This window comes from Hesperophylax consimilis, chromosome 21, assembly GCF_061612785.1.
Source record: "Hesperophylax consimilis isolate HC1 chromosome 21, BYU_Hcon_1.0, whole genome shotgun sequence".
Taxonomy (NCBI): Eukaryota; Metazoa; Arthropoda; class Insecta; order Trichoptera; family Limnephilidae; genus Hesperophylax; species Hesperophylax consimilis.
This window is the reverse complement of record NC_142856.1, coordinates 32,027,448-32,042,264: the sequence shown is the minus strand read 5'-3', so window position 1 is coordinate 32,042,264 and position 14,817 is coordinate 32,027,448. Positions and strand designations below refer to the sequence as shown.

At 36.5% G+C, this 14,817-nt stretch overlaps 2 protein-coding genes across 6 annotated transcripts in view; both read right to left on the bottom strand.

The window, feature by feature from the left end:
* The window catches only part of Alg11 (ALG11 alpha-1,2-mannosyltransferase), a 44,662-nt gene extending 39,144 nt beyond the window's left edge, over positions 1-5,518 (bottom strand). The window contains exons 1-3 of the mRNA XM_089644774.1: positions 5,414-5,518; positions 2,615-2,839; positions 443-678 (exon numbers count right to left, since the gene is read on the bottom strand). Coding sequence (XP_089500900.1) covers positions 443-678; positions 2,615-2,839; positions 5,414-5,493 — 541 coding nt within the window. The 5' untranslated portion in view covers positions 5,494-5,518. The remainder of the gene's footprint in view (positions 1-442; positions 679-2,614; positions 2,840-5,413) is intronic.
* Positions 5,519-9,417: 3,899 nt separating this feature from the next.
* gol (ring finger protein goliath) overlaps positions 9,418-14,817 on the bottom strand; it is a 210,336-nt gene continuing 204,936 nt past the window's right edge. For all 5 annotated transcript variants that reach the window (XM_089644477.1, XM_089644479.1, XM_089644478.1 and 2 more), the window contains one exon: positions 9,418-13,996. In XM_089644477.1, coding sequence (XP_089500603.1) covers positions 13,709-13,996 — 288 coding nt within the window. In that variant the 3' untranslated portion in view covers positions 9,418-13,708. The remainder of the gene's footprint in view (positions 13,997-14,817) is intronic.

The following is a 14,817-nucleotide window of genomic DNA, read 5'->3' as shown; positions in this document are numbered from 1 at the left end:
GAAGAGATGAAAATATACAATCGGTTATTTGGATTAAAAAATGGTTTTATTTGTGAAGCGTAATTCCTTGGAGACTACACTGGATTACCAAGCATGCTGTCGAGGTGACACAAAGATGAATCATCATTGTTCCGTTAAACGTTCAATGGATGCTGTTTAATTGAGGATGGCCTCGCGCACTCCATCAGACGAATCTCTACCCGGCGCAACCTGCTCACCGCTGGCGGACTCTCAAAACACCTTCAGACGTGACAACATGATCAAGGTTCTTCAATGCTTTTACACATTATGTCTTCTTGCCTTAGCCCCATAATAGCCCTGGTGATTGACAAGGGTCCATGCTCATCAGACGCTCATCAGACGTGACAACATAATAACAGAATATGAGTAGAACCTTCACAGAACTTATAGTTAACTGTAATAATAATGAAAGTGAACTAACCGGGGTTCAATTTGAGTATGGCTTCAAATCCCAGCACCATGGAACCGAGGCTCTGCAGGATGAGTGTGAAGTAGGGATACTTGCTTCCCTCCACCAGCCCTCGGAAGTTCAAGTAGACAAAGTTGACTCGGTCAATGTCAACACTGACATTGAACGTGCTTTTGGCTTTCTTGATAATTTCTTCTGGAGTTGCGTCTGTGTCGCCAGTGTAGATATAGATTTTGGTTGTAGGATACCTGGAATAATCACAAATTTTGCTGCTCATTTGTCATAATTTATGGCGGAGCGTTATTCAAAACAATAAAAAACTGTTACTTTGAAAGAACCACAATCAAAAAAAGAAAATTTACATTAACTCCACACAGCGGGCTTGTCATCTTGGGGTACGCTGTTTGGAGGGTATTTTTGAGGAGAGGAAAGAGTGAACTTGGTTCTTGAAGAGACCCATGTTTTAGTAGGGAGGAAACAAAGAGGCCGGCAAATCACTTCACAGCCGAGCTGTTGAACTGAAGAACGAGTTCGCATGTCAACAGTGTACAAATGTTGGGCGCGCGTTTGGTGTGTTTCCCGACTGTGCACCGATGCCGAAGGGATGATGCTATTTTTCTGGGAGCACCATCCATTGAAATAGCGGTAGAATAAGGACAGCATTCCCAGCTGACACCTGTGCTCTAAAGATTGCAATCCGTTTGTTAAGATAGAGAAATCTATCTAACGGACCGCCCATTTCTGCGCATTCAAGGGTTTTTGGGGCCCCAGACCATTAATATTAGTAAAATAGAAAATAAAACATTTTTTAACTTATTTCCACTTTTTTATTTTACCACTACCGGTTTCATCCTATTATGGACATCTTCAGGCTGGCAATTGAAATTCTTTTGTTACAGAATTTATACAAAATTAGGTACACAATGTCAAGGTAGGTACATATTATTGGGTTATTAAATTACAATGGTTCTTTAAGGTTAATATGTCATAAATAAGAAATAATAATATAACAATGGTCACTATAGCAGAATAATCGATAATTTAGTAAATAAAATAATGAATTTTCCTGCATACCACGCAGGACAATCCGGAAGAGAAGAATCAAACCGTACAAAAGAACACCTCCTTAGTTTAGCAAATCATAAAGTTGGGGGGGGATTATGATCTATTGAACATAATTTTGCATCTACCAGAAAACGAAAATTATTTCTATCAAGATAGAGATGTCAAAACTCTTAACGTTTGTAACAAAGGATCAGAAGATTACATAATTAAATTACATAACTGTTATTTAAGGTAAATAAGTCATGAATAACAAGATGTTCAATAATCATCAATACATACATCGCAAATTACTTAGAATAAAATTTTACCTCAGAGTCTAAGGTAACATTATTAAAATTAATTACAATGGATATATTAATGGTGACTGAGCACCATGTTCCAACTGTTTATTCATGACATATTTACGATCAATTTTCTTCGTTAGGCGATTAATTTCTAGTAATTCTAATTTGTCTAATTTCTGTCCCTTTTCACAAACGTGAAGAACCTTGACATCTCTATCCTTGTCAAAAGTATGTTGGTTCTCTAGCAAATGCAAGGCTACGTTCGATAAATCTCCCTTTCGATTTACCCAACATGGGAAATGCTCCTTTATACGGGTCGATACTGCTCTTCCTGTCTGTCCCACGTAACATGCAGGGCAATTCGAGCAATTCACTTGGTAAATTCCAGAGTTCTCCAATTTATCTCTCTTATCCTTATTGTTTATTAATATCTTACCCAAAGAATTCACGCTACAAAAAGCTGTCTTACACTTCTTGTCACTGTCTATCAATTTCGAAACTTTATTTGATACTTTCCCAAGGTATGGTATTTTACACCATTGTTTTGTTTCAATTTCATTTTCTGGTGTAAGGCCATATGTAATTGAAGTTATAGTCAGTTTTTTGTTTTTCTTTTTTATTAAATTATCTATTATTCCGCTATCGTAACCATTATTCACCGCAATAGCTTTGATAACATTCAATTAATTCATTCTGTCCTTATTAATAAAAAAGTGGAAATAAGTTAAAAAATGTTTTATTTTCTATTTTAATAATATATAATTCCACCAAGTATAACAGTATAATAAATAAAGTCATTAATATTAGTGTAAAATAATTTTATAATTCCACCCACCTGGTAAGCACGGCATTGACGGCTACCCACAGCACCCTCTCTCCGCCCCCCCCGGCGTTGCAATACGGATGGAAGAAGGCCACGATGGTGCCTTCCTTGAGGCGGCGCTGCTTCTTGCGCGCGTCGATTCGCATGAACCAAGTGGCAAACATCAGCGCCAAGGGCACCATCACCACTGTTATCATGGCCACAAACATCAGCGAGCATGATAGGATCACAAGGAACCTGGAAGACACAAACATCAGCGAGCATGATAGGATCACAAGGAACCTGGAAGACACAAACTTTAGAGGTCAAATCTATCTTTGCAGCTCGGCCGCAATGTGTGGACTATATTAACTTGGTAAGAGCTTTCTAGCATCCTGGAAAGTGGCTCAATAGCACGGGGACCAGGGCATTTTACTTACTCCACTAATGGTAAGGAAAGTACAAAAGAAATTTCTGAAATATTTATGATATCTACGGGTATTATCCCTGGTTATATCCATCAGCCTTTCTGTCTGGTACGCTGGGTATTAACGGCCTCACCGGTAAAAAGAAAACTGTTTTGCTGATAACAGCCTATAATCTTGTGAATGGGTATTCCTCTGTATTCCTGATATGAGTTTGAAAAATTGAGTTCTACGCTAATAATAATTTCACGTTAGCGCGCAGATACAGGACTTTTGTTGTTCCGAGATGCAGAACTAACCTTCGATTGGTAAAGCTGCTTGGAAAAATGATTCTTCTATTAAATAACTTGTCCCCTGATAAAGAAATTTTCAGTTAAAAGTTCAACATTTTGAAAATCGTATTATTATTTAACGCCAGAAAGATCGTAGCCATCATTTTGACAGCTGCCCGATATGAAGTGACGATTCTTGATTTAACTACTAAGGTGAAAAAAACAGGTACATGTGTATCTTATCAAAGACCGTCGCCGTCAATATGACAGTAGTAGTAATCTGTCTGTCTCTTTCTTTCAGAATCGCATATAATTCAAACTCGATCTGTACGTTGATTGGTCACTCTCTTTTGGAGTCAGTTGTTAGTATTCTATTTCATGTTGATGTCTGCAAACATATTTCAAGTGGCCGAATATTCGTTTCGTTTGTGTTTTTGAAGATTATATTCTACCAAATGTTTACCAAATGTGTACCTATTTAAATAAAGTAAGCAATTTTATCAATTATTGTTTTATTTATTTTATATTATACCAAAAATTACACTCACAACAAGTGAAAGGTCTTTATAGGTATGGAGCAGTACCCGGTCGTTCTAGCGTTAACTGTGGATAATGTATGATTGTATTTGATTGTACGAGATTTAAAATATGCTATTTTTGATTTCAGCCAACATCGGGCCAAAACGATACGTTCGTTTATGTTTAGGTGCGGAGGGCATCGGTGACGCCAGTCCGGCCAACATTGATGGGGTCCCGGTGACTTAGTAGTTTGTGACTTTAGTATTAAATTCAACAACTCTAACGGCCGTTGTTCCCAACATTTCGAATGATCAATCTCAGGGTCCAATCAGCCAAGTGATTTATTCAGTAACATTCGATTCGCCTGTTTCCAAACATCTTTACTGTTAATTACCTTAAGTGGCCATGCCTACTATCATAGACAATAAAATGACATCAAAGTTAAAACTTTCAACGCTAAATTAACATTGACGAATTAATTATTGTGTTTATTATTAATGCATATATTTTTTAAGCACTGTAATACGTAAACCGATATTTAAAATTTAAGCATGTGAAATATGTTAAAAATAAAGTATTAGCTTGACTTTAATGCCACCGTGACTTGGCCTCGCAAATATGTTTCACTCTGTTGACACTTTTTATAAGTAGTCATTTACTGAGGCAAACTTAATCCAGTAGTTTGGCTTCCTTAAATTGGTTGATCACTCAGTTGTCACTTTTTCGTTGGAAAGAGCATAGTTGTGCGTTTGAGCAGTGTTGAGCAAAAATTTCGGCTCAGCAGTTGATCAGTAGGATTGGGAAGAACGGCTGTAAGTGTGTAAGTCGGGGATGGTGTAAAGGGTTTGAAAGATTACCCTCCCGTCCCACTGGTTGCTGTCCCTCCTCAGGACTGCCTGTGGTGCGCCAGAAGCTGTAGATGGCGTTGATTCATACGCCCGTCACACCTAAACACATGATTCCTACCAACCCCTCCTACCTTTTTCCCCTCCAGAACTTCCTTTCCTTAAAAATACCCTCCACACAGCATCCCCAAAGATGGCGTAGGCCCCGAGGGAAATTATTTTTCTCAGGGCCTCCTGTGTGAAGCCTGTGTAAACAATTAACAATTGCTGACCCTTTATAAAATGCATACGCATCCTACTGTTGATCTGGTCCTACCTCTGGTCTAAAGCTCACAGTGTTATGTGAACAAAAACAAGGAATCCAGTTGATAGATTCCCTTTTCTCAGTGTGTTTCCTATCTTTAGAACATGGATGTCAGGTGGTAATGCTATGAAAATGAACTCTACAAAAGTATGTTTAATTCATTTTACAAATAAACGGGGGAGTATATATAAAATACTCACCAAACACATTCTATTTAAATTAAAGGTTCTCATGGTTTTGGTTAAATTGACTGCTATTAATATGTATGTGTTTGTGAATTAACTATATTATCCTAAATAACCGGCATTTTACAGCTAACCATTGATAGTGGAACCATATTTAATAATTACAACAAGGAATAACAAAGAGGTTTATCAAAAAAAATCCCCGGTACCCTGTTGACTTGCGATTTATAAATTAAAAAGAGTACATTTTATTTTCAGGATGACTTAAACAAATTTTCTTACTTTGAATATTGCAAAACGTTGTCCCACATCGTGGTAAATATAATGTAATACGTGTGTTTTATACAGTCCACGTAGGACATAAAACGCGATAATAGCAATTTCTGCTTATTGTTCAGAATAATTCTTATGTCAAAATGACAGCAGACAATGCAATATCTATGGAATTATCACGAGGAATTATTGATCTTCTTCTTCTTTTTTAATGGCTCGCATAATAAGGAATGTTCTAGCCAGTCATAAACCGTGACGGGCAGGGGGGTATAACTCCGAGAAAAAAGTGGGTCAGAAAAAAAGACACGGTAATCTCTATGGGTGACTTGTGACGTATATTTTCCACAAACCAATACGAACTTCATGCATGTTTATAGGCCGCTGTCAAGAACTTCATGCATGTTTATAGGCCGCTGTCATTGGCCGATTTTAGGCTAGCCAATGGGTTGGCTCCGAATGAGAATTATATTGTCTATGGTTACGCCTTTTTTTATAGTTTCTATCCTAGTCGATGGTGAGTTTGTGTAGTAGTGACGTATATTTTTCAGTTACAGACTTTTATCTATGGCAAACATTAGGACCCATGGCAGGGGCATTTAACTAAGCTTTGGCCATGAAACTCATTTGAAACCGCCACGCCCACCTCAAAATTCTTATAGAAAACGAATAATATGGCTAAAAGCTCAGATCTCATTGGTGAGAACAGAAGGATTGGTTTGATCTCTCGCTCTCTACCATAATGACTCGTGTAACAGAAAGAGATGACGGAATTATGCCGTTTGACAGTTTTCAAATCATTCAAACAAAATGACAGTGGTTTATTTATACACGCGGGTTGTCATTTGCTGCCGAAATACTATCATTTCCGTCGAAAATATTGCGTGTTAAAGTTGTTCGTGATAAAAATACAATATAAGCCAGTATAGCGTTAGCGAGTTATAAACATATTATATTCAACCTACCTACGTAAGTTCAAGTTTAAAGTGAATTAACAGTTTTAGGTTATTCGTTCGGTTTTTTGAACAATGCTTGATACTTGACATATGTCTTCCTCCACAACGTATAAATGTTATTTATTATATCGATAAACTTATTCATGTTATTGATTAGTGTTATCCTGTATTATCTTATTGTTTTGGTGAAATTAAAGATTTTTAAACATATGTAACCATGAGTTCATTAGGCTGAAAAATGTCGGAATTTTTCGTCGTACTGTCGGACAATCATGTTTTGGAAATTTTCTTCAGTGTTTTTGCAAATTTCTTGTCATTTTGGGTGTCTTCTTCTCAGATTAACAAGTTTCATCTTAAGGAAATGCACTGTAAAAGTTTATTTTCTTAGTCAGATGAACCTTGCCCTTGGAAAACATTTCGACATTTTTCTGCTTCAAGGACATTTTTATTTTTATAATAGTTTTTTTGGGCTAGTGAGTGATTAGAGTAGGCTGAGAGCAATTATGTTGTCTATGGTCGCATCTTTTTTTAAATGGCCTTGAGTTTCCTCTACCTTGTCTACTGCTCTGCTCCGCACGGTAGGTACTGCTTGTATATCTGTGGTTAAGTACTGTATAATTCTGTTGGATACAAAAAGCCGGAAGATATCGATCTAGAGAGTGGTATATTTATGACCCATGGGCTCAGTGAGAGTGGTTTATTTATGGGCTCAGTACTAAAAACCCGAAGATATTGATCTAGTGAGTGGTTCATTTATGGTGACGGGTTTATTCAAAAGGATTCATGGGCATACTAAGTTTGGGGGGGGGGGGATATTCTTTTGCATTTGGAAATGTCAAATACAAATGTAATACATAATTATTTTTTTAGATGTGTATATTATCTACATAGAGAGAAAAATTAGTTTCAACACTTTCAAAGATATGAAAAAGCGCCACAGGCGAAATTTTTTCCATGCTATCCCCAATTGATTGCCTCCGTGGTCGAGGGGTAAGGCTCTCGACGCGCAAGCCTGAGGGCGAATTAAAACTTATTTGATTAATTTGTGTTTTTTCACAATTTACTTAGGTATTTTATAAAATTAGTATATTTGCGGCACGTTCCAGAGTGGAAGATACTTTCAGAATCGCCCTGGTTTAAGACCACCATTCGAAATGAAACGTTGCTTGAAATGGTTTTAGCCGTGTTTGGTGACCAGATCTGAATAGCCAGGTACTACCCCACCTTCCTCTTCCCAGTCTCCTTCTCCTCACTACCTTCAGCCTCACAACATACTCCAATTGGGAATGCCATAGTCTCACTGTCTCAGGATGGTTGGGAGCAGTTAGAACTCTTGTGCAGTTTCACATAATAATAAAACATTGGGGTAGTTATGTGGTATGAATAAGGGAGTGGAACATGAATGACTACATTCACCAATACACGGAAAAGGCGCTGCAGTTTCAAACCACAGCTAACTAAGTCCTCCACCTTCGCACACATCATCCAATTACATTAAATGTGAAATTTTTTTTTCCAAGTTATGTGTCTTCAATGTCATTGGCTAGCATTTACTAGCTGGGCTCCCTCCAACATTGGGCTTCTTTGGAAAATTAGATGTTTTCAATGTGTACCATTTTCGTAGCATCGCCAAAGATGAAATTAAAAGGAACTTATTTCTTATCGAGGCCTCCCGTGTGGAGAAATTGCTAAAAAATAAAATAAAAATTGGACCCTGGCCGGGCCCCCCAACCCAAGGTTGGAACCCCCGGCCGGGGCCTCTCAGGCATAGGCGGAAGTCCATGCATTTTATTTACAACGACTTATGGTTTTTTGGGATATTTGATGAGACAAGGAATGGAGTCATTAAAAAATTTAAGTAGGTTTTGAAATTTTTCATACATCTTTCCCCTCACCCCGCAGTTTCAAATTGTTCTCGAATCGCTGCTCCAGGGCTCTCACCCCCGCCTCTTGACTTTGGCAAATCCCAGGTGGTATCAGATCTGCGGGAAGATTTATATAGAGTTTACAACTGCACTCAATGCTAGTTAATTCATTAATAGTATAGACTTCCTCTCTGCTAAAAATGCAAGACGTACATTCCTTCTTTCAATGTCTCGGGCTGGTCTCAGTAGAGGTCACCCACCACTTTCCAAACCGTTTTAGATTTTATCAGATTCCTCTATTGGTTCTCACGTTGTCTCATTTGGATTTGGCCATTATCAATACCTTAATAGAAAGGCACTTTCCAACCTTCAATTTCTGAATTTGCTAGCGTTCATTTGATAATACACACATTTCATTTTGAAGGCTGCTCCGTCTGTAGTCCATACAGTAGGCCCTAAGGAAAATAATTTCCCTCAGGGCCTTTGTCATCTTTAGGGATGCTGCGTAGAGGGTAATTTCCCACTCGGTCATAAAAACATGCATAGTTTTAAGTCACTAGTTATTAATTTTACTTATAAGTCACTAGTAATAAATCAAAATTATAAATCTAAGTGATGGGGAAGAGATTAAATGTAAAAGTCGTTAAGCGCCCTTGAGGCGATTTTCTCACGAAAACGGCGCTATAGAAATGATTCAATCATTATTATTATATTTTAGTTTTCCCCGTTTTGGACAAGTCAAATAAGCTAAGCCATTTTTTAAAATGAATTAAATTGAGCCACAAATATTTGTCTGTTTTCCAGGAATTCCAATACTGAGTCAAAGGGTGCATAAAACTGATCCAGAAATTCCGTGAAGTAGACAACGATTATAACCTTTCCAATCAAAGTTGGGCAAATAATCTATCAAAAGGCGTTCATTCCTTTTGATTTTATTAACTGCTCTTATGACAATCTAAGAATTCCTGACAAACTGAATTTTTCATTTGCCCGCAATATAATAAATAGGTGAAATAGCTTCCATAACAAATAGCAGGGACGTATAAATTTATGTACGGAAAAGATAAATTGATTCGTAACTCTTAGCAGCCATAGGAATTGTAGTAGGAAAAACAAAAAAGCAGAATATAGAGGTTATTGAGGAAATTTGTTCTGAAAGTGTGTGAAAACATTTGGGGGGAAAAATTATACAATATTTTTGATAAGAATGGTTTTCTTTATTGAAGAGCTTATCCAAGATTACATATAAAATTTAGACATACATTATAAAACTAAATATCACTTATTTTTTAATGTCTTGATAGCTTCATCGCTACAGTTCACAATAAAAACATTCAGGCTACAAGATCGTTAAGTTTAGCAACGAGCTTTTCTAAAATACATCTTTATTTTACGCTACTATTCATTTCAATATTAAAGAGAATCTTGAGATAGATGCATCGTAAAGGTGTTTTGGTTGACTGTGCATGAACAGGATAATATTAGCAGTAAAAACGGTGTCAGCAAGTTAACTTAAGGAATTCGTCTCAGAATTGACATTTTCTAATGAGGCCTTTAACACATAGGTATTATTTGTACAGAGAAAAATAAAATAATATTGAATACAATCAAGCAATTCAATGGCAGGAGTAGTAACTTTGAGATGAAGTAATTTTCCTCAGGGCCTATGTAATCTTTGGGGATGCTGTGTGGGGGATATTTTAAAGGAAAAGAACCCGTGCCCTGAAGAGAACCATTTTGTAGGAGGGACGAAACAGAGGATGGCAAATTATACCACAGCCGAGTACCGAATACATGATTGCCACATTGAAATTACCACAAGAAACAATTATTTATGTCGGGGGAGATGGTAAAAGATGCATTAAAATTCCATTTATCTCAATCAAAGTTAAACCTAATAATGTATTTTGTGCATACTTCACATCTCCTCCTACTTAAATAAATGCAGCGGAATTCGCTAACTTTACTGAAAGACAACCCTTCAAATGTGAAGGTTTGTCAGAAATAACTTTAACTGTTTATACACCAGATTTTAAGAGCCAAGTTCATGAAGAATCAACATGGCCCGACTGACTGATGTTGATGTTCAAAAAGTGTTTTTGCACTAATACTAATCCAATGCACGACGCACAACAGTCATCAACACAATAGACATTGTATAGATATTATTAACAGATTGCCTATTACGTCAGATACAGCTTAGCTAGTAATACGAGCGCTTTACACATTGCTTTTTTTCATCCGGATTCCACATAGATTCAGGATGCGATTTATTTTCGTACAGTTTAAGATGGCAGACATTATTTGACATCTGTCTTTTATCATTGTTTTACATAACTGTTTTATTTGGAAATGTTGCTTTTTATTTTGTTTTATTTTAGGTATTGTGAATTTCGTGTGTATTTTTCTCACAGCAATGGTAAATTACAGAACCTTTCATGTGATCTATGGTAATTTTTTTTTATGTGACACCTCACAAGAGTGTCCCTGCCTGTGCAGTGTACAGACAGGGGAACTGTGTCTGTTAACAACAGATTGTCAATCAGACGGATCGCTCTCCTTTGCACAGACTCAAGCAGGTTTATCAAGTATTTTGGGGCACCAGCCCAAAGGTGGCTCCCAAATTCAATAGTTGGGCGGACTTGAGACTTGTACAGGGTCAGCAGCTGGTCACTGTTGAAGAATCTCCTAGCCCTGTACAAGACGCCCAACTTTTTGGAGGCCTGATTTACTCGGGCTTCTATGGATCCCCGATACTTGAGCTGGTTTGATATAGTAACTCCAAGCATTTCAATGGAGTCTTTATTGGGGAGAGTGCTCCCATAAAATTGCACCAGACAGTCATGTTCAAGTTGTTTCCATTTTTTGATATACCAATATATTTTTTCTATAATAATGGTAACTATCTGTATGAAATCGTAAGTATGAAAATAATGATTGTGTAAAGCAAACATTTTTCATATGTGTCCCAATATAATTTCCAAACGGGAATTGGTATGAAAAAAAGCATCTTGTAAAACGCCCACTAACCTACGCTGTATACTTACCAGACATATTATGTTATATGAACCGTTTTTGGTAAGTTCATTCTAGGGTACTATATCTCAATGAAAAAATGTTATGAATTTTAAAAGCAATGATATGAAAAATAGTTATTTTATATTATGATATCTATTTACATTTTGGAAAATAGTTTTCAATTTTTTTTTTATCGTTGAATAAAAATATTTTTTTACACAATCTCTAAGCACCAGGATAAAAATGGGTAGTTACTTTATTTAATATTATATTTTTAAGTACTTACTTAAGGTTTGGTAGGCGCTTGTTATTGTAAAGTATATTATGGATGGTAATAAGTAACAGTAATAAATAGAAAAATTAATATGTATTACTTTGAAACTGGGGATTGAAAAATTATATTTAATAATCATTTTAATCAACACAACCATAGATTATTAAATGAGCAATTTTTACTTTCGCACTAGCAACACCTACAATAATTAAATGCCCCTAAAAATCTATTTTTCTGTTTGTTTGGCTTAGTAGAACATCCATTTGAATGTGTATCAGTAATACATATTAAATGAACACATTCTTGATTATTCAGTTGTAAATATAAGCTTTAACAAATCACAAAAGCAAGCAAGTATAAATAATTCAGATAGTAAATGATTTCTAATATCCCCTAAGCGGACGTATTGCAAGGCCGACTAAAGTACAGACCATGGCGCGCGACTGCCAAATTACAAATTCAGTGCTGTCGCTAAGTAAAATTCACTGTTTAAAATTGTCTAATAATCACTCAGTTTATTTAATATGCTTGCGGTCAAACAGCAGTAACAAGTATCAACAACAATCGTCGCCATTTGCATTTGACTGATCTGATCTACGGCACCACCAATCGAGGAATGTCGTAATGGGGGAGGGGAGAGCTGGTAACTGAACATAGCTCAAGCCACTTTAAGTACAGGTTTCAAGCACATAATGAGAGGTTTTTCCAATAATAATGCTCAACTACCTATAGAACATTATTAAATACATTTACAGTAACTAATCAGTCATTAAATTATGGATCTTTTAAATATTTACAAATTAAGTAGCACAATATTCTGCAATTTTACACTGCCGTCAGCAAAAAGGTAGCTGTCTCGTATATCAGAATGTTATTTTTGCAAAATTCCTAGCTGCCTTTTTGCTTATGACAACAGTATAAAAGTGAAGTTCTCTGTTCTCTGCTAACAGGTAATATGTATAATTAATAACCATTTATATAGCATATTTATCTTTGATAGTTTTATATAAATGATGAATTGCATATGTGGACAATTGCGAAAAGGGGAAAAGTTGTATCCATAGAATATAGAAACAAAGGGAGATAGCTACAACCAAACTGCATGGAAATGAATAAAAACAAAAGTGGGGCATCGCAACAATGGTGGACAATCTTCCCTGTTTCTATTGTCTATGGTTGTATCATTACAGTGTTCATGAATATTGGGTATTAGGAGAAATTAGAAAACTTCAATTTCAAATAATGTACCTTTTGATAGTAAAAGTGAAATTATGACTTACATGAAGTTTCTCAATGAATTTTAGTTATGATATGTTTATAAATGTCAAATTGATGAAATGCTTTTCTCAGTAAATGTATTTCGTAAGTAGGTACATTATAATATTATAAAAAAAAACCTAATAAGTACTACCACATAATTTAGAAGATTTTTAACTAAAAATCGGTTTTGTCAGAGTTACACATAATAATAATAATAGTAAAATAAAGGTAGGTCACCTAAACTTAATTAAAACTACGCATCTAATGTCATTACAAGACGTTTTTTTCACAGTTTTTCTTGTAACGCGTTTTATGTCATTGAGTACATCAATGGCAAACAAATTGCTGCAAATTAATTATTGAGTATTTGTGATTAGCACAAACCCAAAAGATGGTACAATTACACAGATTACAAGATGCTCACTATCACAAATCAATTCATATATTTTGAATGGCTATCTTAAAAAATGCATTTGGCAGTCGACTGTTAAATTAAAAACTGTCAATTCACTTTGTTCCAAAACACTCCACGGCGCATCGATACTGCGACATTATAACATGTCACAACGGCATTGTGGTGGACAACCTAGTTGACATTGCGAAACACTTCCAGTACTATATGCCATGACACATTGTCATCTTTAGACTCAATCATAATTCTAGTTATACATGACACATACAATATCATTATAACAAACCACAACGATCATCACATACCACAGTGAATTTACAATGTGGTTTTATGTAACAAGTGCAGTTTTGACACATCACAACGATATAAATGCATGCAGGCATCAATGCAGTTACTACGCACTACAATGACATGACAATACACAACGCCGTTGTGACACTCCACTATAAATGCATACGGGTATTGCGAAACATCACAACGCCTGAAAGATTAACCGCGGTGAACGCACACAATCAACGATAATCACACATCATCCTTGTCTGCATCTAGATTATGGTTTTCCGTGATGATGGTGGTTTCCACCACCTGCCGACTGCAGCTGGGGGTGGAGTGCACAGCGGTGATGCGCTCCCTCTTGTCGTAGGAGGGGGAGGAGATGGGGGAGGTGGGGTTCTGGCTCTGCGGGGGGAACTTGGAGTAGTTTCCCACCGGGGATGGGTTGGAGGGGAGGGAGGGGGTTAACTCGTCGGGAGACGAGGCCCGACTGCTCCTCTCGCTGTGGGCAGCCTCGTACGAGCTGGTGCGGCTTGCCTGGAAATGGAAATATTCACGGATATTATTTTTCTGTTATTAATACTGCACATTATTCTGTAAACTATCAGACTGAAAAAAAAAGATAGATATATATATATTTTTAAATAGTACTCTCTCACTAATCCACCACCCCAAAGACTGGGTAAAAGTGTCCAATTAGTGAAAGTAGCGGATTATAGTGCATACGTACAAAATAGGCTTGTATTAAGTATTTCGTAAAAATAAACAACCACCGCTATTGTAAAATTCCCATTTTTCGATTTAACGTTAAGGTGTTTTGTTTTTGCGCATGCTAGAAGACTACATTTAGTAAACCTTTTCAAACAAAAAACGAGGTAAAACGAAATTAAAAGAAACACACGCGAAAGTTGTTAGAATACTAATAATTTTGACTAACGGAAATATCCTAAAACAACAAATAATGAACCCTGGTGACTGTTAAAATGGTCAGCTCTAGCAAGGCAAGCTAGATGGCAGTATAACAACTGAGTGTGTAAGAGTAAGAAAACCCGAGTTATCGGTGTACAAAGCTTGGCACTCGAGTCTAGGCAAGCGGCGGATTATTAAATTTAGAATAACAAAACCGTCAAATTGTCCGTGGACACTCAAAAAAAATTACCAAAACGCCTTTTGCATCTAATCCTAGAAAACACTTCCTTGCAAATAGAGTAGTGGATGCTTGGAACAAACTCCCACAACATGTCATCGATGCAACAAATATAAATCAATTCAAAGCTCTATTGGATTCACATTTGGAGAGAAGAAAGGACTTAGTTCAAACTTAAAACAATTCAATTACTGGCAAACTTGTTGTGAAA